The sequence below is a fragment of the Rhincodon typus genome, chromosome 26 (genome assembly GCF_021869965.1).
Source record: "Rhincodon typus isolate 14 chromosome 26, sRhiTyp1.1, whole genome shotgun sequence".
Taxonomy (NCBI): Eukaryota; Metazoa; Chordata; class Chondrichthyes; order Orectolobiformes; family Rhincodontidae; genus Rhincodon; species Rhincodon typus.
Window position 1 is genome coordinate 15,637,119 of NC_063357.1, and position 23,265 is coordinate 15,660,383.

The 23,265-nt window shown below is 38.6% G+C and overlaps 1 protein-coding gene across 3 annotated transcripts in view; it reads right to left on the reverse strand.

Moving 5' to 3' along the window:
* git1 (G protein-coupled receptor kinase interacting ArfGAP 1) overlaps positions 1-23,265 on the reverse strand; it is a 189,696-nt gene that overhangs the window by 31,869 nt on the left and 134,562 nt on the right. For all 3 annotated transcript variants that reach the window (XM_048612583.1, XM_048612584.1, XM_048612585.1), the window contains exons 11-12: positions 10,839-10,936; positions 2,352-2,463 (exon numbers count right to left, since the gene is read on the reverse strand). In XM_048612583.1, coding sequence (XP_048468540.1) covers positions 2,352-2,463; positions 10,839-10,936 — 210 coding nt within the window. The remainder of the gene's footprint in view (positions 1-2,351; positions 2,464-10,838; positions 10,937-23,265) is intronic.

Below are 23,265 nucleotides of genomic sequence, written 5' to 3' on the forward strand. Positions count from 1 at the left end.
GTTTGTAATTACAGCTTTATTTACTTTGCTTGTATTTAAATGTCTAAGCTAACAATCAAGAAAATTGTATGATAGGAATTGCTGAGCAAATGCTTCCCACAGACAGATTGGGAAAATCTATTGATCTACCACTTCAGTCAATGTACCACAAAGCAATTGATACACATAGGTACAGCAACACATCAGCAATTCTCAAATTTGGGAAATTATTTTTAAGACATTCTGAAATGTACACAGGATACAGAGCATTGACAATTGTTAGTAGCTTTCTGAAAGGATCCAGGGAATTAACAATGTGATGAAGCAACCAAAACTTTTGAGAAATTATGCTTGTTTTATACAAACCAATCAAATCTTGACAATCTTTGGTCAAAAGCAGCAGTGTGCTGATTTACTACTTTTGATTACTTATCCTCACACACTCCAGTTTTGAGGTGGCATGAAGGAACAGCTATTTTCAATATAAAGTACTTATGCTCAGTCCTTAATTGAATTTCTTCATTTTCTTTATTCAAGTTAGTCACACACTGTGCCATATTGGGAGGACATGGTCACTCAGTGGTTAGCAGTACTGCCTTACAGCACCAGGCACCTGGCTTCAAAGTCCAGCCTTGGGTAACTGTCTGTTTAGAGTTTGTACATTCTCTTCGTGTCTGCGTGGGTTTCTTCTGGATGGTCTGACTTCCTCACAGTGCAAAGATATGCAGTTTAGGTGGATTAGCCATTAAATGCTGGGTTACAAGAGTAGGGTGGGGGGAGGTGGGTTGGTCTGGATGGGATCCTCTTTGGTGCAGCCTCGATGGGCTGAATGGCCTCTTTCTGCACTGTAGGGATTCAATAATTTTAAACATCCTCAATGGTGCTGACATTTGATGCTGTCACTGCACCTACTTATGCAAATAGAAAGCGTTCTGTCACACCCTTTTAAGGGTTTAACAGGTAAGCTTCTTAGACAGCCTAGGCTCTATCATCGAATGCTATCTGACTCTAATTAAGGTTATATTTAATTGTAATACTGATAATATTAGGTGACACAGTAGTCATGGTATCACTGAAGGACACATATTGTAGTTCAGCTTTTCTTCAAGAAAGACACACTCTTCATGTACATCATCAGCCAGGGTATTAAAAATGGCCTGAGTATTATTGGTCATTGGGAGAGTGGCTCAGAGGGGTAGGGAACAGGTGAGATGTATGGGATGTATGGGGTGTGTGGGGTGTGTGGGATGGGTGTGCCAAGCAAAATCTTGAAATAAGTTATTGGTCCCATTTTTGATCATTACATGGAGTGGCACTGATAGATGCACATGTAAGGGTAGCTAGAAAGGTCAGAATCTAGTGACAGCAATAAAAAAAATACCATAAAGTGAGCCACTCTTCTAGATCACTGGTGTATAATCCTGTGGAATAAAAATCATGAATTTTTTCTAAGGTCTCAAATTGCAGTTTTTTATTTGCATGGAAATATGGTGATATACTTCATGAACTGATTAAATACAATGCCAAAGATTTGTAAAGGCTCTCACATTTGCAATTCATTTTATACCACTAAGCTCTGATTATCAAATGAATCAGTGTGGAAGGCAAGTTACTTATAAATGTCTCTGGGCAACTGTTTAAAAAAGAATTTTAATTGTGATGCAGAACATGATCTGTTCATAGTACCAGCCTTTTGTAAGGCAGCTAAAATGAGAGAGGTGTGGGGCAAGTAAACACCCCTAAGAATAGAGTCTCAGTTTATCATTGATATGCAAAATTAATTTCATTTAGACTCATTTGTGTCTAATAAGTCAAATATTTCTGAAAATTATACTTATATTTAAAATGTACATGTTCACATGGGCTAATGGCTGAGAGGAGAACACTGCAGAGACCACCAGGAGTGCATCCACTTAAAGGTTGCACATCCACCAATGTGTCAATGCCTCCCCCATAACACCCCTTAATAATATTCTGGAGATTGCAAGAGTGCTATGTAAGAGTGTGAATCAGTGTCTCACTGCACTACGGCATATTACGGTATCAGAAAGGATTTTAAACTGATTATGCTACAGTCTGTAAAAACAAACAACTTTAACAAACATTTCATGTTACAGGAATTGCAGCCGAAATAATGAACAAATTACATCATTATTCCCTCACTCATTAAATATCCTAGGTCAGAGAAAATATTTAAAGCTGGTTAATACCAGCTGCTCCACAAAACTGAAAAGAACAAAATTGAAAAGTTGAGAGTCACCGTTAACAAGTTTTAACATTAGTATTTTTTGTGTTACATTGTATAATTATTGACAACATAAAATCTCAGATAATTAATTATCAATATATAAAAGTTTTTACAAGTTACTTACCTATTGGACTGCCTAATGTTTTTCCATGTTGCCTCCTCTTTGCATCACTCAGAATGTCAATAATCAGGGTTGCAAACTCACGGGCATTAAACCTAGCAAGTTTTTGTCGACCCTGAAAAGAATAATATCAAAGACTGTGAATTAATCAATGGTTAATTACAAGCTTTTTCAAAGACTATTAACAAGAGGGTTTCTTTGTTATAAGTCTCAACTGAAGACAGAAGCTTTCTTCTCTGCTAATGTTTTTCTCTTGTCCCTCGTCTGGCCACAGTCTGCTGACCCACTTTCAAATAGTTTTTAAAACCACACAGCCAAAGCAACCAATGATCACTGGGATCACTTGAACCCAGCTGGGGAAATATGCAAGGCGTGCCAGCAACTAAGCCAATCAAAAAAACGCTGAAAAGATTTCAAAGGAGGGAAAAAAATACCAAATATTCGACAGAGACCACAGGACCAGAGTATGCCAAGGAATAAACTGTTCATTGTTAAAAATAGACCAGATTTTCCCTCGTTTACAGCATCCACGCATACCAAGGAAAGTGGGCTGAAAAGAGAACGTGGAGTCACTGTTATCCTCCACAGGTTTTGTTGACCTGCTGCTATTTGTTATGTCAGTACAATTTTAATCAGGATAGGAATTATTATTTCTCCTTGTATCAAAATCTTTTCTGAAAAAAATTACTTTTTAAAAAACTTCTTTGAAGACACTGAATAAAAACCATTTTCTACATTCTGCAGTAGCACTTCATTTTGTACAGACACATGAAAAAAAAATTACAGTACATGGCACCTAGTACAAACAAGCTTTTTAAACAATGCACACAAAAAAGTGACAAAGTTGAAAAATATTGGTGCCTTAAACAAATTAAACTCTCAGCTGCCTGATATGTGGAATTAAACAAGGATGTTCATACAGGTGCAGAGAACCTGAAAAACTTTGGAAAAAACTTCAACCTGGCACACACAAAAACATACATGTTGAACAAATGTGATCGCTGGAGTTAACCGACAGAGTGGACACATATGCAAGTACAATCTTCAGCTGACAGATCCAGGTTCTACTGCCAGTTTGCTGGTTTCAACAATGAACAGCTCTGTGTATGTGCTTGAACAGGTGTGGAGCTCTGCACTCAAGCCAATTAATGTTTATTGTCAAGAGTTTGGTCAGGAGTATCCATCTTCTCCCATTATGAAAGTTACAAAAAACAAAGTGCACATGCAGAAGTTAATGGCCACCTGAATTCCAGACTGTTTTAGGACAAAGGGAACTTTGAACCACTCCTTAAAAACAATTCGCACTTGTACGGTAGTTCTGATAGAAGCCCCCAGATTAATTAGAAAATAATGGACGCTAAATTGTATTGCAGATAGAGGAGGAGTGGCCAAAAGGCTGATTGAGAAAGATAGCTTCCTAAGGATGATGCTAAAGGAGGAGGCAGAGATAGAAAAGTGGAAGGGTGTAAGAAAGAGAGGGGGCCTAGCCGGTTGTTGCCAGTTTATACAGATAGTTGGGAGGGGTATGACTGATTGAGGTCATGAAGGGATCTAAACACGAGAATGAGGACGGGTATTGATTAAGTGGGATTTGGTATTAGATAAAAGAGGTTGATTTGAGAATGAGTCAAAATTTAGGAGGTTGAAGGTTGAGATGCAGCCTAGAGAACATTGGTATTCTCACGACTGGAGGTAACAAAAAGCATGGATTAGACTTTTGGCAGTAAGAAACATTACGATACAGACAGCTGCATGTGCTATTGAGGTAGATCTAGGCGGTCTTTAATAAATAAGATTTGGGGTTAAAAAGGGCAGTATGAATTCATACAAGATGACAAGTTTGCAAGCTGAGTTAACCCCAAGACTTGGCCGGAGAAGACTAAAGATGCTGACTTCATACTTCATACTTAAACAAAGTAATTTGAGAATTATTATTGACTGGATGCCTGAAAAGTGATCTCACAACACAGAAACAATGGACAGATTTCGTTGTAAAGTTGTGTACCATCAACATACACTGGTAACAGCGAGTGTGCAGAAGAGTAGCCACTGCTGGAGATGTCTGTCTATGAGCCAAACAAGGACAATGCTCCTGAGGCAGACAATGCAGGAGGAGGATAGTGTGACTGACCTCAAGAAAAAGCTAAGAAGTTGAGGGGAATGAGGTGTGAAACAAGGCAATATAATTTGTGACTGTGGTCAGTGCTGTGACAGGGCAAGGAATTGACTGACGAGCTGGAAACAAGGGTTTAGATTATGGAAATGGCAATATGTTGAAGGTCACAAAGGGAAAGGATAGCATCCAAAGATAGAGGTTAGAGTTGGGTCTTTTTAAGGACGGGATGGTGACAGCTGTTCTTGTTATATTTCTCTTTCATTTTGAATTGTCCAACTCATCTCGCTATATAAAAGTGATGGGCCAAAGATACCAATTGCTAAAATTGGAAAAGCAGGGAACTAAACGGAGGAAGTAACTTAATATCTAAGGTTCTTGAGTAGATTTGTAGCTTGAGTTGTGGATGCTGTGGTTGGTTGGCTCGCTGAGCTGACGTTTCATTACCCTGCTGGCTAACGTCATCAGCGCAGTCTCCGATGAAGCGCTGTTGTGTTTTCCCGCCTGGTATTTAAACTCTGGGGTCCGTTGGAATTGGTTACCTCATTTCCAGTTGGTCTTCGCAGTGGTGCATATATAGGGTCTAATTCTACGTGTTTATTGATGGCCTTTTTGGTGGAGAACCAAGCCTCTACACAATCACAGGAATTTACATATTCAAGGTGCAGGCAAAAATGTGACAAATGAAGCATCACGCAAGAAGAGATGAAGTAGTCCAATTTGGCCACAACAGCATTAAATGGAGAGAGACTGCAGAGTGTTATGGTGCACCCCTTCTACATGAAATCACAAAAGGGCAGTTTGTAGGTACAAGCAATTAGGCAGGCAAATAAACATTGGAAAAGGATGGAGTATAAAAGTTCGGAAGTCTTGTTACAACTGGACAGAGCATTAGTGAGATTATTCCTAAAGTATGGTTTACAACTTTGGTCTTATTATTTAAGGAGGGATATACCTGCATTAGAGTTAGTTCAGAAAAGGTTCACTGGGCTGATTCCTTGGATGAAACGGTACTCTTGTGAGGAAAAAGTTGTACAACTTGGGCCTGGAATAATAAAAGATGATCATAATGGAATAAGGTTCTGAGGGTGCCTGATTGGGTAGACATTTCAGAGGCAGTTTCCCTCCTGGGGGAATCTAGAGCTAAGGGATATAGTTTAAAAAGAGGTCTCCTAGTCAGGACGAAACGGAGGAGAAATTTTCTGATAATTGTGGCGAGGGTGTCGAGAAGAAAAATGGAGTTATGGCCATTAACTGATCAACTATTATCATATTAAATTGTGCAGCAGACTTAAAGGGCCAATTCACCCACTCCTGCTTCTGTTTCTTGTGAATGTACAGAAGACGAACAATCAAATTTTCTATCCATCTTCAAAAAATTTATATCATTGCTAATTAAACATGATCAGCAACAATAAGACATTATGAAACTATCATGCAACTTCTTCTAAAAAATATGACAAAAACAGCACTTACAGCTGGTTCTATTTTCATAGCAGCTTCAAGGATAACATTTGATTAAAATTTACTACTTTGGGAAGAAAAATCATCTTTGTAATCATATCTTTTTCTATAATTTTACGCATAAAGATCAATTAACAGTCCATTGACTAAATAAAATATAAAATATAAATATATTAAAAGCAGAAACCATGAAGCTCAGAGGAGAATAAAAGAAAAGCTTTTCCAAAGGTCTGAGATTTATGACTTTCATTTTGAAATACTGATAAACAGAAATAAAAACGCTGTAGCATTTGTTGCAAATCACTTTATTCCTATAATACATAGCAGCTTCAAATGCTTTAGAAGTCATGTATTGGAAGTCATCCACAAATACTTAACCTTCACTGTAACATACGAGTTATAGTTGGAAATTTTGGACACAACATCAACAACCATCAAAATGATGATCAGAAATAAATGATACAGTGTGCTGTCAGTAACAATAGAACAAAGGTCAGTAACTCAGCTACAGCATATTCTCCTCGTGCCACTTTCATACCAATGCCTCATCTCAACAATTAACGATTACAATTTTTCTCAGCTGGCCATTATTTCCCTCCCATAAAGCCATCGCTAACATTCCCAGGTCTACTAGTACCTCTCCCACTCAAGTCAACAAGTACCAATAACTGCTGTGAAGTTGCTTGCTGCAGACAGTATCCTCCCAATAGCTAAATAAGATAGCGGTTTTGTTAGGAGAACAAAAATACCTTTTGAAGTCTTTCCTAAATTTGTACCTGCACTTGGTTGGCACAGCAGTTAGCACTGCTGCCTCACAGCACCAGGGATTGGGTTCAATTCCAGCCTCGGGTGACTGTCTGTGTGGAGTTTGCACATCTCCGCATAGGTTTCTGCCGGGGACTCCGGTTTCCTCCCAAAGTCCAAAAATGTGCAGGTTAGTTAGATTGGCCATGGGCATTGCCTGGCAGTGTCCAAGGATGTGAAGGCTCGGTGGGTTAGTCACGAGAAATGTGGGGATGTATTTAGGCAGGGTACTCTTCAGAGGGTTGGTGCAGACTCAATGGGTCGAGTGACCTCTGTCTGCATTGTCGGGGCTCTATGATTCCAAGACGTTTGTTTTCTCATGCTGGTATATTGCTCAACAGGTAGCAAAAGGAGTTTCCAGTAAACAGTTAAAAATGGACTGAGTATTGATAGGCTACTTGAACAGGAAGGCAAGTGCTGAACCAGATTGTGGCATAAGCAAAGACAGAGAGAATACTGGCTTGCATCCTCTAATTTTCACTTTGTTAAGGCCTGTTGTAGCTCCTTTACAACATCTCCAGCCAAGATCATAAAAACAAAGGAAACAGTAATAACAGCATAAGAAAAGGAAGAAGGCAATAGGGGCAACACATGGCGAGTCACTGAGCATGTAAGCAGCAGTAAATGGCAGGAAGGGCATCACCCAGTTCCCCGGAAGCTAAGGTCCCTATAGAGTTCTGCTAAAGGGAATTCAATAGAAGTCTAGTATGACCGACATCGCTGCACATGGAAATGTTTAGTGAAACAGTGTATCAGCCAGACAGCCTTCTGGCGCTGTCAAAAAACATGGAAGACACCAGGTCCCACTACTGCCAGGCAGAGAAGACAGACAAAGAACTTACTGCCACAAAGAATAAAGAAGAGTTACATCAGAGGGAGCAAAGAGGAGGCACACTTACAAGCAGCTGTGTGTAATACAGTTGAAAAGGACAGAAAGCTGGAGACAAGTTTGCAGCACTGTAACTTGGATAGCTTTACTGCCATTGCTTCAGTTTTGCCAGAGTATACAAGGCCACTTCATGGAGTTTATTAAAGGATCTGATAAGGACATCTATGATTACACCATCAAAACTGTTGCGAGCTAAGGTGGAGCTGCTGTTCTCATAACGACCACATCTGGGTATCTCAGAAGGAACATGCCTGCTAGTTAACAGCAAGTGGAAGGTCGAATTGTTCGAGTTGGAAAGGCTGTCAGATTACATGTGGTGCCACATTTGTGCGGGGTATATTTCAGATTGCTGTGGCAGCATAAGACACATCTTTATTGTATTGTATGAAATTTACCTTTTTATTTGAAATTGAACAAACTTTTGTTTTAACCAGCACGTTATGGACTGGGACTCTCGATAAACTGGCAAGAATTATACTCCTTAAATACTGCAAGTTTACTGTATTATTGTGATGTCCATGATGTCAGACTAGTCAGTTGAGGGTGCAAGTGAGAAGGCTTTCTGCCAGTAAGCTTTATTTAAGGCAAGTTGGCATTATTATTTAAGTGATTTATGCTCTTAATAAAGTGTAACAGTCATGTGTACAACCCCTGCGTTACATTTCCACTATTTAGTGCGTGTTTTTACATTGATTCTGTGGACCTCTTGATCAACTGGAATATTTGATCAACCAGCACACTCCTAGACCCATAGATGCCGATTAATAAAAAGTTTGTGGTATCTTTTGCTTGTAAATTCACGACTAACATGCATGGATCAGATTCTTTACATTAACTGACAAAAGTGAAATCTTGCTGATATTTTCTTCATTTTGGGATCTTTGAATAAATTTAATTAATGTGCTTTCTGGTTTCCACACAGATGCTGTAACAAGAAGCTTTATTACAAGATTCTGATTAATCCTGTCCGAAGATCTGACGGAGGGTCACTGGATCCAAAACATTGACTTCGCTTTCTCTCTACAAATGCTGCCAGACCTGCTGAGTTTCTCCAACTATTTCCGTTTTTGTTCTAATCTAAAATAGCCTCTTCTCTAGTTGATTCCACCATATATTGTTCCAAAAAATTGTTTTGTATACATTCCACAAACACATCCTCCACATTACTCTGGTTAATGTAGTTTGTCCAGTTTATATAAAAATGAAAGATCCTCAGGAACATGGTATTGCTCGTGTTATATGTTCCTTCAATTAGAAATTTATACTGTCAGCACTTTCATTACCATGTGGGAATCTATAAACTAATGCTATCAGTGTTTGCTGATCTTGCATGACTGAGTTTCAAACCTGGGATCATCTTGATCTGAATATCTCAATATCAGTGTGCATTTACTCAGGAAGTGATCTTAAATTCTACAGATATACAAGTCTGTTAATATGCTGCAGATTCTTGTGGTAATGAAAATTGCTGCTGTTGTTGCTTACCTATTTGGCTGAAATTCATTAGTTATCTGTAATTTGTGAATTCTTTTGAGAAACTTCAAGAGATTGTGCTATGGAACTGGATGCCTTTATTTCTGTCCCCCTTGTAATCACATGCACCACATGAAAAAGTTATATCATGGTCATCAAGAAACGGGCACCTCACAGGAAATTTTCAATTTTGAACTGCTGACAGTATGGTGGGTAAGAGATTTTGAACTTTGTCCAAGGGTTCAATGAGAATAATATTTTACAAGCTGAGGTGCTTATTTTTAAAACAAATAAGCTTGCCACAGAAGAAATTAACTGGTTAATTCACACTTCTACTATCTAGCCTCTGAAACAATAATCTTGGGAAATAAACTTTACTATTAAATTGAAATTTCCTCAGTAATCGGCCCTCCCAAAATGTTTTCCTTTTTTCCATCCACGAGAGCAAGTGTTACACAGGGCAGTCATATTAGATATTTGTAGCAACAAAACGGAACATTCTGACTCCATTTTGCAGCAGAAGATGGCACAAAACGAGTGCAGCTACTTTTGAATATTTTAACCATTCAACTTCTTGCTTCTATTGGAACTTATGTGAATGTGAAAGTACCTTTCACATGCAGAATCGTTGGATTTATCTTTCTCTTGAAGATTAGACCACTCATTTTACTGTTTAAGCATTCCTAAACCAAGGCCTTCTTAAAAAAAAGCTAATAAATATCAGCTTATTTTCTGCAGTTATTTGGGAAACGAAGTGACAAGACTGCAATGGTTTGAATCTTTGTGGGAAAGGTTGGCAATCAATTCTAAGAAATGAGCCTGTATTTTGCTGCACTATATCAGCAGAAGCACAAAGGTCAGGCAGTATTAATTTCTCTTGTTGTGTTTCTTGTTATGAATTCAGCTGCAATATGCACTTATACTGAAACGCCGTCAGATACCAGATGAAGGTGGTATAACTTACAAAGTAAGTTTACATATATAAAAGCTGGGTGTCAAATCTGAAGACCAGTGGGGAAAAGACAACTTTACAGCACAAAAAAAATCATAGTCAAGTAAATAAATCAAGTCATAAAACAAGATTGAGAGATATACATAACTAGCCTGTCAAATCTGCGTCAATATTCAATTAAAATATTAGGAACATTTTGTTTGGTTGTAAACAAGCTAAAACAACCAAACGACAGATGTAGTCATTGACTGTCAACTATGCTCCTGTACAGTCCTTGCATTGAAAAAAAAAGTACTGCTTTCTCACTTCCTTCTAGAAAAATATAGGCAAAAGTGTTCAACCAAATTTGGTGAAACCCTCATAAAATCAGTCGAAGGTAACCTCATTAGGATGAGCTAGTAGTCCAGCTTACTGCTTAGTAGCGCTGTATCTGTAAACAGGATCATTCCTAATCTCAACTGTTCTGTCCAAGCAAACATTGTTAAAATTACAAGATCTCATTCTCACTCATCTTCCCAAAGATCAGTTTTATATAAAATATGTTGAAGGAAGGGCAAAGCAGAAAGAACTTCAAAAAGAAACTGTTGCCAAGTATTTGAGAACTGTGAATGAGCTAATTTCTCTCTCCTCTCTTAATCAGCATTCATTCCTGTTAAAATGTATAATGCATCATAATATGAATCTGATATATACAACAATCATATATAAATGTATATAACTTTACACATTATTATTTTAGATACATTAAACACATGCAAGAACATATTTAATAGACACTCTTGTATTCCAACATACCTGGTTCCTGGTTGCAGAATATTCTGGATTCACTGGAAGAAAAGGAACAGCGCTACGCTCAGTCACTAATGTGCTATGATTCTGAGTGGCCAGCCACACTGCAAATACAGCAAGTTCATAGTATTAGCGAAGGTGCAAGGGTGAAGATGCAAGGGCTGAATGAAAACAACATTTTACAAGCTGAGATGCTTCTTTTCAAAGCAAATAAACTTGCCACAGAAATTAACTGGTTAATTCACTATTCTACTATCTTATATCAAGTTACTTGGAACAATATTGCCTAACAGTGAAGATCAATTCTGCTTTATTATCTGACTGCAAACTTAAAACTTTGAAATTTTCCTTAAATGGTGCTAGCATGGAACAAGAATAGATTTTGTCTAGTGTGGAACAAACTAAAAGAACCAAAACTATTTCGGCTGTAAACCAGCAATGCTAGATTTACCTCAGAATTGGATGAGCATAGTAAAGAACTGCACATATAATGGCTTTCTTAAATCAATGGATTAATAAACCTAATTACCTGAAGGACTAGGATATACACTTACAAGGTTAAATTTACATCTCTTCTCAGTTACGATATTTATCTTTCTGATAACATACTCAAGTGATCTGGTGCAGGGCAAAAGTTCTATTGACATACTCATTATGGGCTTCAGGGTCAAACATTAAAATCCTCCAGTATTTTTAGCATTCTCTGGTGGTTACAAATGTACAAAGCATCTAGTCACTTTGTTCCACATTCATTATAATTGGGATCAGTACAAAATTATTTAGGAAATAGTGAACCATGAAATTATCAGCCTATTCTTCTTGCAGAAACTGGAGATTTAAAGATAGTCCACAATGAAATCCCAAACTTTGCAACATAACAATCAAATGATGGCTGTCACTTTAATTTTGTGAAAACCGAAAGAACTGCGGATGCTGTAAATCAGGAACAAAAACAAAGTTGCTGGAAAAGCTCAGCAAGTCTGGTAGCATCTGTGAAGGAGAAAACAGAGTTAACGTTTCGGTCCAGTGACCCTTCCTCAGAACTTGAATTTTGTATCTGTGTTCAATATTCACAATGTAATGCAGCTGTACCAGAAATGGTTAGCAGGTCGTCAATTTTGCTTTTCTTTTCCAAAAGACGCTTCAAAGTTTTATGATTTCTCTATTCCTCAAAATTCCTATCCCAGATTTCATGGTCAGTAGCAAAATGAGGCATTTGCCACTGCCCTTGAAGAAAACTGCCCACATCGATCTGTGGCATGGGTTTCTCATTTCCCAACAACAGTTTGAAGCTGATGCCAAGTCAGGCATTCGGCAATGATTCTTGTCAAGCTCATCAGACCTTGTATTCTCAAATGTAAACCAGGAAGCAAAACATAGATTTCCATTCTTAATTAAAATTTGACAAGTTGAAAAAGAATTGGGATTAAGGCAGCTGAAATAGCAAACATTTTTAGAAATTAATTTATTTAGCTACATTGGAGAAATTGGATATTCCCCCAATATGAAATTAGTTTTCTTTTACGGCAAGTGAAGCTGTTCAGTCGTAATTATTAACTTAATGTGTCATTTTAAAAAAAAAAGTTACACCTCATTTAACAAGGTGCAACTTTTTCAAGAATTTATAAAGCAAGTCTAAAGGCACAAGAAGATAATTTCTCATCAGTTAAGTGATTTTTACTTGATTGCAATCTGGAGACAGGGATGGCTGTGGAGGCAGGGGGAAAAAATGGCTGCAGTGGTATCCTTAATGCACCGTATGACAAAGCATATGATTACTAACAGCAACTTCTGAATTTTCAACTTTAATTGCATGTGTGGACTCCAGATTTTCCTGTCTGTTTCAGTGTAGTAATTGACAACTAACTTACACTGTCATTACCACAGCAAAATCTAGGTTTGTGTCTGAATGGAAAACCTTTTTGTAAATCTATAAACAGCTATGATATTGTTATAAGAAAAAAAAAGTATAATGAACCTTAAAATGACATATGCAAAGGTATGTATCTCTGGATATATTCTTCACAAATTGAGATTGATATAGGGTTACTAAAATAAAAAAACTTGGACTTTGACCAGAAGCACAGAATCTAATTAAACAGGTAGCATAATTTAGGCCCTCATGCCACCCTAATTCTCTCAAAGAGTTAGCCATTTAGACCCTTTCCCTTTTGCTTTAAGTTGTTTTACTTTCCAAATAATTGTCCACTTCCCCTTGCATGTAACAGAAGATTCTTCTGCTATCATATTTTGTAGGACAGGGGAATATCCTAACAATGTATGAAAATGTTAGTCCTTTTGGGAGGGAGGTGCTGATGAGTTTAAATTTATAAAATCAAGTGACTACCTTAGAACATTACAATTGGTATGATTTTAAAAACATGTATGCAGTAGCCTAACAGATTGGGAGAATTTACACTTAAGATATATTTTTATAGTATGTAAATGTATACCCATAAATGATAGCTAAATTGAACATGAAAGCATACTTTGAAAACCTAAATATCAAAGAAGAGATTTATTAAGAATCTGGTCTTTTTGAGTTGGCTGTTCATTCAAATGACTAGCCTGCCTGAATCTTAAATCATAAGCATTAAAAAACACTAGCAAAGTTAAAAGCTTCAATATATTTTGTATGAATGAATCATTTTGATGCTCTGCCATCAGCTGAGTCAATGTGCTTGACTCTTATAAAAACTGAAAGAACTGCAGATGCTGTAAATCAGGAACAAAAGCAACAGTGCTGGAAAAGCTCAGCAGGTCTGGCAGCATCTGTGAAGGAAAAAACAGAGTTAACGTTTCGGGTCTGGTGACCCTTCCTTAGAACAGCACTTTGGGCAATTAGGGAAGGGCAACAGAGGCTGGCCTAGCCAGCGATGCCCTTATCCCATGAATGAATAAAATAAACAAAGTTCCGTGCCGTCAATGGACTTATTGGCCACCATTGCTTTATAGGAGAAATGTACTAATGACCTGCAAGCTAATTTATTTCAATGCTTCGTGTAATATAGCCAGGTAATTTTGAGTTTGTCTCAGGAACAGTAATTCACCCTGGTGACATGCAACTCAAGATACTCAAAAGCTCAGATTTGGAAAGCATGTCTATCGGTCCATTCAGTGTCTGTTCAGTTTCACAAATGTAAATATAAATCCCAAAAAATGTGTCAAAACAGCACCTATATTGAAAACCAAGAAAGACAATGCAGTCTCAATGATTGAGAATACACAAATAATAGATGTTCTCATAATTGTATTGGTGATATCAAGAAATAGTCAGAGGCACTGGATTCTGCAAAGAATAGGGCCCTGAAAACATTCCAGCAACAGTATTGAAGACTTGTGCTCCACAACTTGCTGCATCACTAGTCAAGCTGTTCAAGTACAGCTGCAACAATGGCATGTACCTGAATGTGGAAAATTTCCAGGTAAGCCCAGGTAGATGCGTCCCATCAGTCTCCTCTTGATCATCAGTAAAGTGATGGAAGTTGTCATCAACAGTGTTATTAAGAAGCATCTACTTAGGAACAATCTGCTCACTGATGCCAAGTTTGGGTTTCATCAGCTTCTGACCTCATTACAACCTTGGTACAAACATGGACAAAAGAGCTGAATTTCACGGGTGAGGTAATTGTGACAGCCTTTGACATCAAGGCCACATGTGACCGGGTGTGGCAACAAGGATCCTGGCAAAACTGATGTCAAAGAAGATCAGGAGGGGAACTGGTCGCGATTATTTGAAATCAGTCATCCCAGGGCCAGGACAGGGGTTTTTCAGTGTAGTGCCCAAACCATCAGCAGCTGCTTCATCAATGACCTTCCTTCCATCCTAAAGTCAGAAGTGGGCAAGTTTGTCTTTGACCGTACAATGTTCAGCACCATTCGTGACTCCTCAGATACTGAAACAGTCCATGTCCAAATCTAGGCAAAACCTAGACAATATCCAGGCGTGGGTAAAAACTGGCATCAACATTTGTGCCACACAAATGCTAGGCAATGGCCACCCTCACTAATACATAATCTAACCAGCACCGCTTGATATTGTTTCATCAGTATCACTCAATCACCCACTATGACAAAAAGACAAAGTAAGTGTTTAATTTAGATAAAATGCGAGGAATTGCATTTTGGTAAAACAAACAAAGGCAAGGCTTATACAATTAAAAGTAGGGCCTTGGGTAATGTTGCAGAACAGAGAGACCTAGGGGATCAGGTATATAATTCTTTAAAGTTTGCATCACGTATAGATAGAGTGGTTAAGAAGGTGCTTCGCATGCTTGTCTTCATTGACCAGCAGTCTCAGAAGACAGTTCTTGTTTAAAGAAACAATCATTTGACTTTTCAAAAATTAGAAATAATTTTAACAGAACTGGTTACTTATCCTTTTCACAAGATTCAGAGGACACCACAATCGACTTCAGAACATTTTTCTGCTGCATTACTAATGATGAAAATTATAAACATCTTGGCAGTGAAAGCTAAAACTAAAACATGCACAGTAGCTTTGTCCTACAGCATACAGACAATAGATTACCTATCTACACACATTACTGAAAAGACATCTTTATTCTGCTGTAAATTTGAAAGTTCAAAAAGGCTCCGTGGAATACATTAAGCTTAATAAGTGAATGCATTGAAGCATTTACAGAAGTGCCTTCTGAATTCAAAGTTTTGGCAAAGATCTGTTGTGGGTGAGGTTGCTGACTTGCTCACTGAGCTGGCTTGTTCTCGTTCAGACGCTTCATCACCAAGCTAGGTGACATCATCAGTGCAGCCTCCGATGAAGCGATGTTGTTCTACTCTGCTTGGAATTTATACTGTCTGGTCCGTTATGGTGAGTAGTGTCATTTCTGGTTTTGACCTGTATGGGTTTGCATATAGGGTCCAATTCTGTGTGGTTATTGATTGCATTACGGTTATTGCTTGCCCACAAAGCTGCATTGGGACACTACTTAAATGGGCCAGGACACACTGCAACACCCCGGAATTACGCTGGAAAGAGGAAGAGCACCTATACATCGTTATAAATGGATATCCCCGCAACTTCATCCGCAGATGCCTAAACAGGCAACAACAGGAGGACACAGTACGCCCTAACACAGTGGACACACTGCCATACATCAAGAACATATCAGATCTGACAAGACTCCGAAAACCACTAGGAATAATGATGGCCCATAAGCCCACAGCCACTCTACAACAAACACTCAAGAATTAAAGACCCTATTCCCACAACATGCGGAACCAATGTGGTTTACAAAATACCATGCAACGACTGCCACAAACACTACACCAGACAGACAGGAAGGAAACTAGCCATCAGAATACACGAACATCAGCTCGCAGCAAAACGGCACGACAAGCTCTCCTTAATATCGGTACACCCAGGCAATGAAGGTCATCAGTTCAACTGGGACAATGTAACCATAGTAGCTTAAGCCAAACATAAACATGCACGAGAATTCCTAGAGGCATGGTTCTTCACCCATAATGCAATCAACACACACAGATTTGGACCCATATACAAACCCATACAGATCAAAACCGGAAATGACACTACTCACCGTAACGGACCAAACAGTATAAATTCCAAGCGGAGTAGAACAACACTGCTTCATGGGAGGCTCCACTGATGATGTTAGCTAGCATGGTGATGAAACATCTGAACGAGAACAAGCCAGCTCAGCGAGCAAGACATCAACTTTGCCTTCTGTACTTTCAATAGCTCATAAATGAGAGCATGCAACAGCTAAATGACTGTACTCAGTATGACTCTACCCAGCCACAATTATTGTATAAAGTACCAAAATAATGAACATTTTAATCTCACACTAAAGTAACTGCAAAATATGTATATTAATTTCAATACTTTAGCTATTCAGTCACTGATGATTAAGTGTACAATTACACATTCTTGTCCTGCCAGATTTAATTATAGAATGAAACACTGCTGGTTTTTAAGGAGCAAGATACTTTAAAAGTTCCAGCAATACAACAGTCAAAGTTTACATTCTTTTTTGAACTCATTAAGATTTTATGTCGTATAAGGTAATAGGTCTGAGTGCTAGAAAGTAGACAAACTACCTTGCACTTTTGATCCCAATCAGCATCAACCATTCCAAGGCTAGCAACAAAACAGGTCCTACTGCTCGTGTTCTGTGCCTGGGAAACAACTTCCAAGGTGTCTCACTCTTCTACGTCATCGTGATGATTTCTATCTCACATACCAACCGGGCCCGAGTGGGGCTGCCAATTTAGGTAAAACATCGGTGACTTTACAGTGAGGTACTTTCAGTTCAGGTGACCCTTTGAACTTGATTCATAGTTTAAACTAGTTTACAAATTCTGTAACAGTCCTGTCATTTTCTTTTTCGTTTAAATACATTCAGCAAAAATTGTATTATTTACTATAACATAACAGAATTAAGTCAAAAAATCTAGCCATTCATTTCTCGATCCAGACCTGAATCGAAGTTCAGTAGCTAATAAAGAGACTGAAGCAGTTTTCTTCCCACACCATCTGCTAGTCAGCCTTGATCCAATTCCCATTACACATGTCCACATTGCGAAAGCACTTTGAGAAAGTATTGTTTAAAAAAAGCAACAGCTCTTTGAAGTTCTGTTCTCATTTAGGCTTGCAAGAACTTGACAAATGCAGCTGTCAGCTATAAAGCTCCATTTGATGATTATACCAAAGCTCTTCCCTAATCCTATTGACAGTATTTGCTCATTTACTGTTTTTATTTGTGTCTGTGCGAAAGAGGGAAACACACACAATTCAAAACACATGCAATTCAAACACAACATTACTTAGAACATTGTCCATTTGCACTGAGTTATAAATCAACCATTAACTGGCCAAGACAAGTATCTCAGACAAACGAAAACACAAATAAATTGCTGGAGAAACTCAGAAGGTCTGGCAGAATTTGTGGACAGAAACCAGAATGTTTCGAATCCAGTGACCTCTCAGTTCTAAAGAAGGGTCCATGTGGAGATGAAGACCCGCCTTCACGTTGATAAGACCATACATCATGATGTGTCAAACTGTCACTGGGATAACTGGGACAACTTGTGCCAGGTATTTTCTGTACACAAAAGCATGACAAATACAACCCAGACAATTGCCACCACATCAATCTACTCTCGATCATCAGTAAAGTGAACAAAGGTGCCATCAGCAGTGCTTTTAAGCAGCATCTGCTCAGCAATAATCTGTTCAGTGACACCAAGTTTGGGTTCTGCCAGGGCCACTCAGCTCCTGACCTCATTAAAGCCTTCGTTCAAACATGTACAAGACAGCTGAATTCCAGAGGTGATGTGAGAGCGACAGGCCTTGACATCAAACCCACATTCAACAGAGTGTGGCATCAAGGAGCCCAAGCAAAATAGGAATCAATAGGAATCGGGGGAAAACTCTCCACTGGTTGGAGCCATACCTGGCAAATAGGGAGATGGTTTGATTGTTGGATATCAGTCATCTCAGCTCCAGGAAACTTCTACAGGAGTTTCTCAGGATGGTGTCCTTGGCTCAACCACCTTCAGCTGCTTCATTAACGACCTTCCCTCCATCAAGATGTCAGAAGTAGGGATGTATGCCAATGATTGCACAATGTTCAGCACCATTTGTGACTACTCAGATACTGAAGCAGTCCATGTTCAAATTCAACAAGATTTGGACAATATCTGGCTGACAAATAGCAAGTAACATTCACATCGCACAAATGCCAGGCAATGACCATCTCCAATAAGACAATCTAACCAATGGCCCTTGACATTCAACACTATTACCATCGTTGGGAGATTACCACTGACCAGAAACTCAACTGGACTCACTACATGAAAAGTGGTTACAACAGCAGGTCAGAGGCTAGGAATACTGTGGTGAGTAACTCACCTCCTCACTCCCCAAAGCCAGTCCATCATCTACAAGACGAGTCAGGAGTGCAATGGAATACTCCCCACTTGCCTGGATGGGTGCAGCCTCCGGTAATGCTCAAGAAGCTCGACGCTATCCAAGCCAAAGAAGCCCAGTTGATTGGCACCACATCTACAAGCATGCACTCCCTCCATCACCAATGCTCAGTAGCAGCAGTGTGTACTTTCCAAAAGATGCACTGAAGAAATTCAAAGATCCTCCAACATGACTTTTCAAACCCACGACTACTTCCATCTAGAAGATATGGGCAGAAGATATATGGGAATACGACCACCTGCAAATTCTCCTCCAAGCCACTCACTATCCAGACTTTAAAGTATATCACCGTTCTTTCAGTGTCACTGGGTCAAAATCCTAGAATTCCCTCCCTAATGGCATTGTGGGCCACCGCCACCTTCTCAAGGCTAACTAGGACGGGCAACGTATGCAGGCCAGCTAGCAATGTTCACATCCCTTGAGTGAATAATAAAGAAAAACAAATCTAGCAACTCAAGACTGGGCATCCATGAGTCTCTGTGGTCCATCAGCAGCAGCAACAGAATTAAACACAAACACACCTCATAGCTTGGCATAAGCCCAATCTACCACTACTAATCGAGCCTAGAGACCACTTGTAGTTCAATGAAGACTGCAGGAGGGCATGCCAGGGGCAGCACTGGGTGTAACTAATAATGAGATGTCAACCTGGTGAAGCTACAAAACAGGAGTACATGCATGCCAGACAGAATAAGCTCCTTAGACAGCAACTTCCAAACCCATGACCACTTCCATGTAGAAGGACAAGGACAGCAAATACATGGAATACCCACAATCTGCAACTTCCCCTCCGAGCTACTCACCATCATGACTTGGAATTATATCATTGTTTCTTCATAGCAACTGAGTCAAAATCCTAGAATTACCTTGCTAATGGCATTGTGGGTCTACCTACAGCACAAGGGTTGCAGCGGTTGAAGGAGGCAGCTCATCACCACCTCCTCAAAGGCAACAAGGAATGGTCAATAAATACTGGCCCAGCCAAAGATGTCCATGTCATATGAGTGAATTTAAAAAATCACAACCTAGCTGAAATAAACTGAAGGCCAACTGCACTTAGGAAAATAAGAAGATCAATGGTTGCAACTCCACCCCCATAGCAAAGTAAAATGTCTGGATTACAATAAATTGCATATGTTAGTCATAGCTACTTTTTTAGATAAAACACTGCCGCAAAGAGCTTTCAGATGATAATAGTAATTCATCAAGATAATTCAGAAAGATAAGACCAGACTTGAAAAGTTTGAGGAAAGTTCTTTGTGGTAGTGACAAATACGGAGGAAATGCAGTCCTAGGACATTCAAAAAGCAGTTGACAAGGTATTTCATTGGAATGAAGAACAAGTAAGGGACGTGGATTTAGAAGAAAATTATGTTCATGTAAAAACTGTGTCTTATCTCACAGGGTTCTATTTGCTATATAGATCTTTGGTTGTATATGGGGTTACTAAAATAAGAGGCATATTAAAACTGAGCAAATGACACTAAGAGAAATTAATAAAATGATGGAATAGTGTGAAACAATGCCAGATGTCAATGAAATGAATGATATTTATTAGTTTCTTTAAGAACAAAATTATACTTGGGATGAAGAAAATCTGGGTGTGAAAGAATACTAGAACTTGAATGGCATGTATTCACATGTTGAATAGATAAATCTATAAAAGGCTACAGGAATATTAGGTTTTAAAAGATACAGAATATTAAAATCAATGTGTAACATTTTATATGAATACAGACTTACTAAGATCACAGTTGAAGCACTGTGTGCAGTTTAATCTCCATGAGTAGGATGGATGCTGAAGCAATGAAGATGCACAGTGCAAATTCATTTGGCTGAGTCTCAGGACTACAAATCCGAAGAAAGATTCAATAGATTATTTTTGTTAAGGCACAGATTAGGCAATTTTAGTAGAAATGTTTAACATTATGAAGCAATGAGACAGAATGTATGGAAACACTTTTTCAAGAGATTTGAAACAAAGAACGTCCAGGCTAGATTTAGGGAGAGGAGAATTATATTAAAACCAAAGCAATTAGATGGAGGATTCTACTGCTGGAGTTTGTGACGAAAGCAAAGATGATGGAAAGTAGGTCAGTTGTAGCGAGTAAAGAGTGTAAATTAACATGGGAAGAATGCAGGCACTTGAAGTTATGAATTAAGGTCACATACAGGATTACAACATAGGTTGAGTGGGCTACAACACTTTCAAAGCTTGAATAGAAAGAATTTTGATCAAAGGGACTCGAAGAAAAAGGAGTGTGGTCAGGAAAGTGGAATTAGGCAGAAAATCATTGGGTTTTTTTTGAATGGCAGAAAAATCTGATGGGTTCATATTTCTACCTCCATTTCCATGCAAAATATTTTCTGCTTAAGATTCCACAAGTATAGTTCTGGTTCACCCAAGGAAATTTCAGTATTCTTCTCTGCAACTAACCTTGTCACCAATCAAATTTAGCACAGCGAGGTCTCTCTTGGAAGCTTTAAGGTGTTACAAATTTTACTGCATGGACTCAAAGTGAATTAAGAACCATGCTGCTTAATCGGATATTGAACCATTCACACAGGAAGGCCTTAGGTTTGACATCCAGCCTGTACTGAGTTAGCCAAGGCGTACAACTAATATTTGCTGCTTTGGGCTTGGGAAAAAAAAAGCTGGTATTATTATTTCTAAAAGTTGTACACTGACCCCTGCAGGAAAGAGTGCACATCAGGCAAAGGTAATATTATTCCAGCTTAAGACTCAAAAACAGGAAGCACAATAAAAGACCCAACTGCAATAGTGTGCAGTTTACCGATATTCACTGTCCAGACTCAGAGGGGAAAGTGGTAATTTAGTCAAAGGACCATAAGATGGCAGACCATCTGCAAAACTGCACCACTCTAAGAACATTTTTAACTGGGGTAAGGAGGAAATCCTGGAAATAAACCTCCAATAATTACTTTAAAACAGTGGACAACATTGATTTGGAGGCGCCGGTGTTGGACTGGAGTTGACAAGATCACAAATCACACGACACTAGGTTATAGTCCAACAGGTTTATTTGAAAACACAAGCTTTTGGAGTCGTACTCCTTCTTCAGGTGTTAGTGAGCGAGGTAGTATCAGACACAGAATTTATAAGTAAAAGATCAAAGGGTCACACCACTGATGAGGATGTACTTATGGGATGGGATTATATTCATTGGAATTCAGAAGATTGAGGGGGGATCTTATAGAAGCATATAAAATTATGAAGGGAAGGGATAAGATAGAAGTAGAGAGGATGTTTCCACTGGCAGGTGAAGCTAGGACAAGAGGACATAGCCTCAAGATTAGAGGGAGCAGATTTAGGACTGAATTGAGAAGGAACTTCTTCACCCAGAGGGTTGTTAATCTATGGAATTCCTTGCCCAGTGGAGTAGTTGACGCTACTTCAGTAAACGTTTTTAAAGGTAGATATTTTTTTGAACAATAAAGGAATTAAGGGATACGGTGAGAACGTGGGTAAATGGATCTGAGTCCACGAAAAGATCAGCCATGATCTTATTGAATGGCGGAGCAGTCTCGAAGGGCCGGACGGCCTACTCCTGCTCCTAGTTCTTATGTTCTAATGAAAGATGAGGCACTCAGTAATCAACAATCATGCTCAGAGGACATTCACTTTTTAAGCAAAAAACCTCAGTTCTGAACTAAAGCTATATTTTCAGTACTCTTGAAAAGGATGCGTCATGATCACCACGATGTAAAACAACTAATCTCTACAGAAAGTTAAACAGCTGTCACCTCAAACTCAGTGCAAAGCATCTTCACCACTGTGAAATTCATTAACTAGCCAAAACAAGACCATACAGAGTTCACACAAGTAACCACAATTAAAACTATTAAAAATTATTCTTACCTTCTTTGATATTAAATCTATGTATTGCAGTTAGGGCAGTAAGCTAAAGCGACTTTAAAACCAAAATGTTCCAAGTCTGTTTTTCCTGTTTTTGAGCATTAAGCTGGAGTAAGCTTTGATATTAGCTCTCTCTTCCTGTCTTGGTAGCTAGTAACTATGTTTACAAAACACGTCAAAGAACCAATTGACTGATGAATAAATAATGTATTGAATGTTATCCATATTTGGCAAAAATAAACTTTCTGAACACCCACTGCACATTTTCCACTGTTGCACAGCTGTTCCTCTTCCTCACAGTACACACAGAGTTAAATACCCACATGTTTTTTTTAATCCTCATCAGATAATGGGAAAAAGCTACAACCAAAAGCTTTTCCAAAAATGGGTAGGTTTTTCAGTTGTTGAAATTCTGTTGGCTGCAATAACATGCACTCCCTGCATTAAGACATTCCAGTCAAATTTTCTTATTGAAACTACTTTTTTTTCTGATTATCATGCAACTGGCTCTAATACTACAGCACATTATTCATTTTCTTCAGGAGAGTATTCATTAGATGAGCTTTTTTAAACAATTACACTTT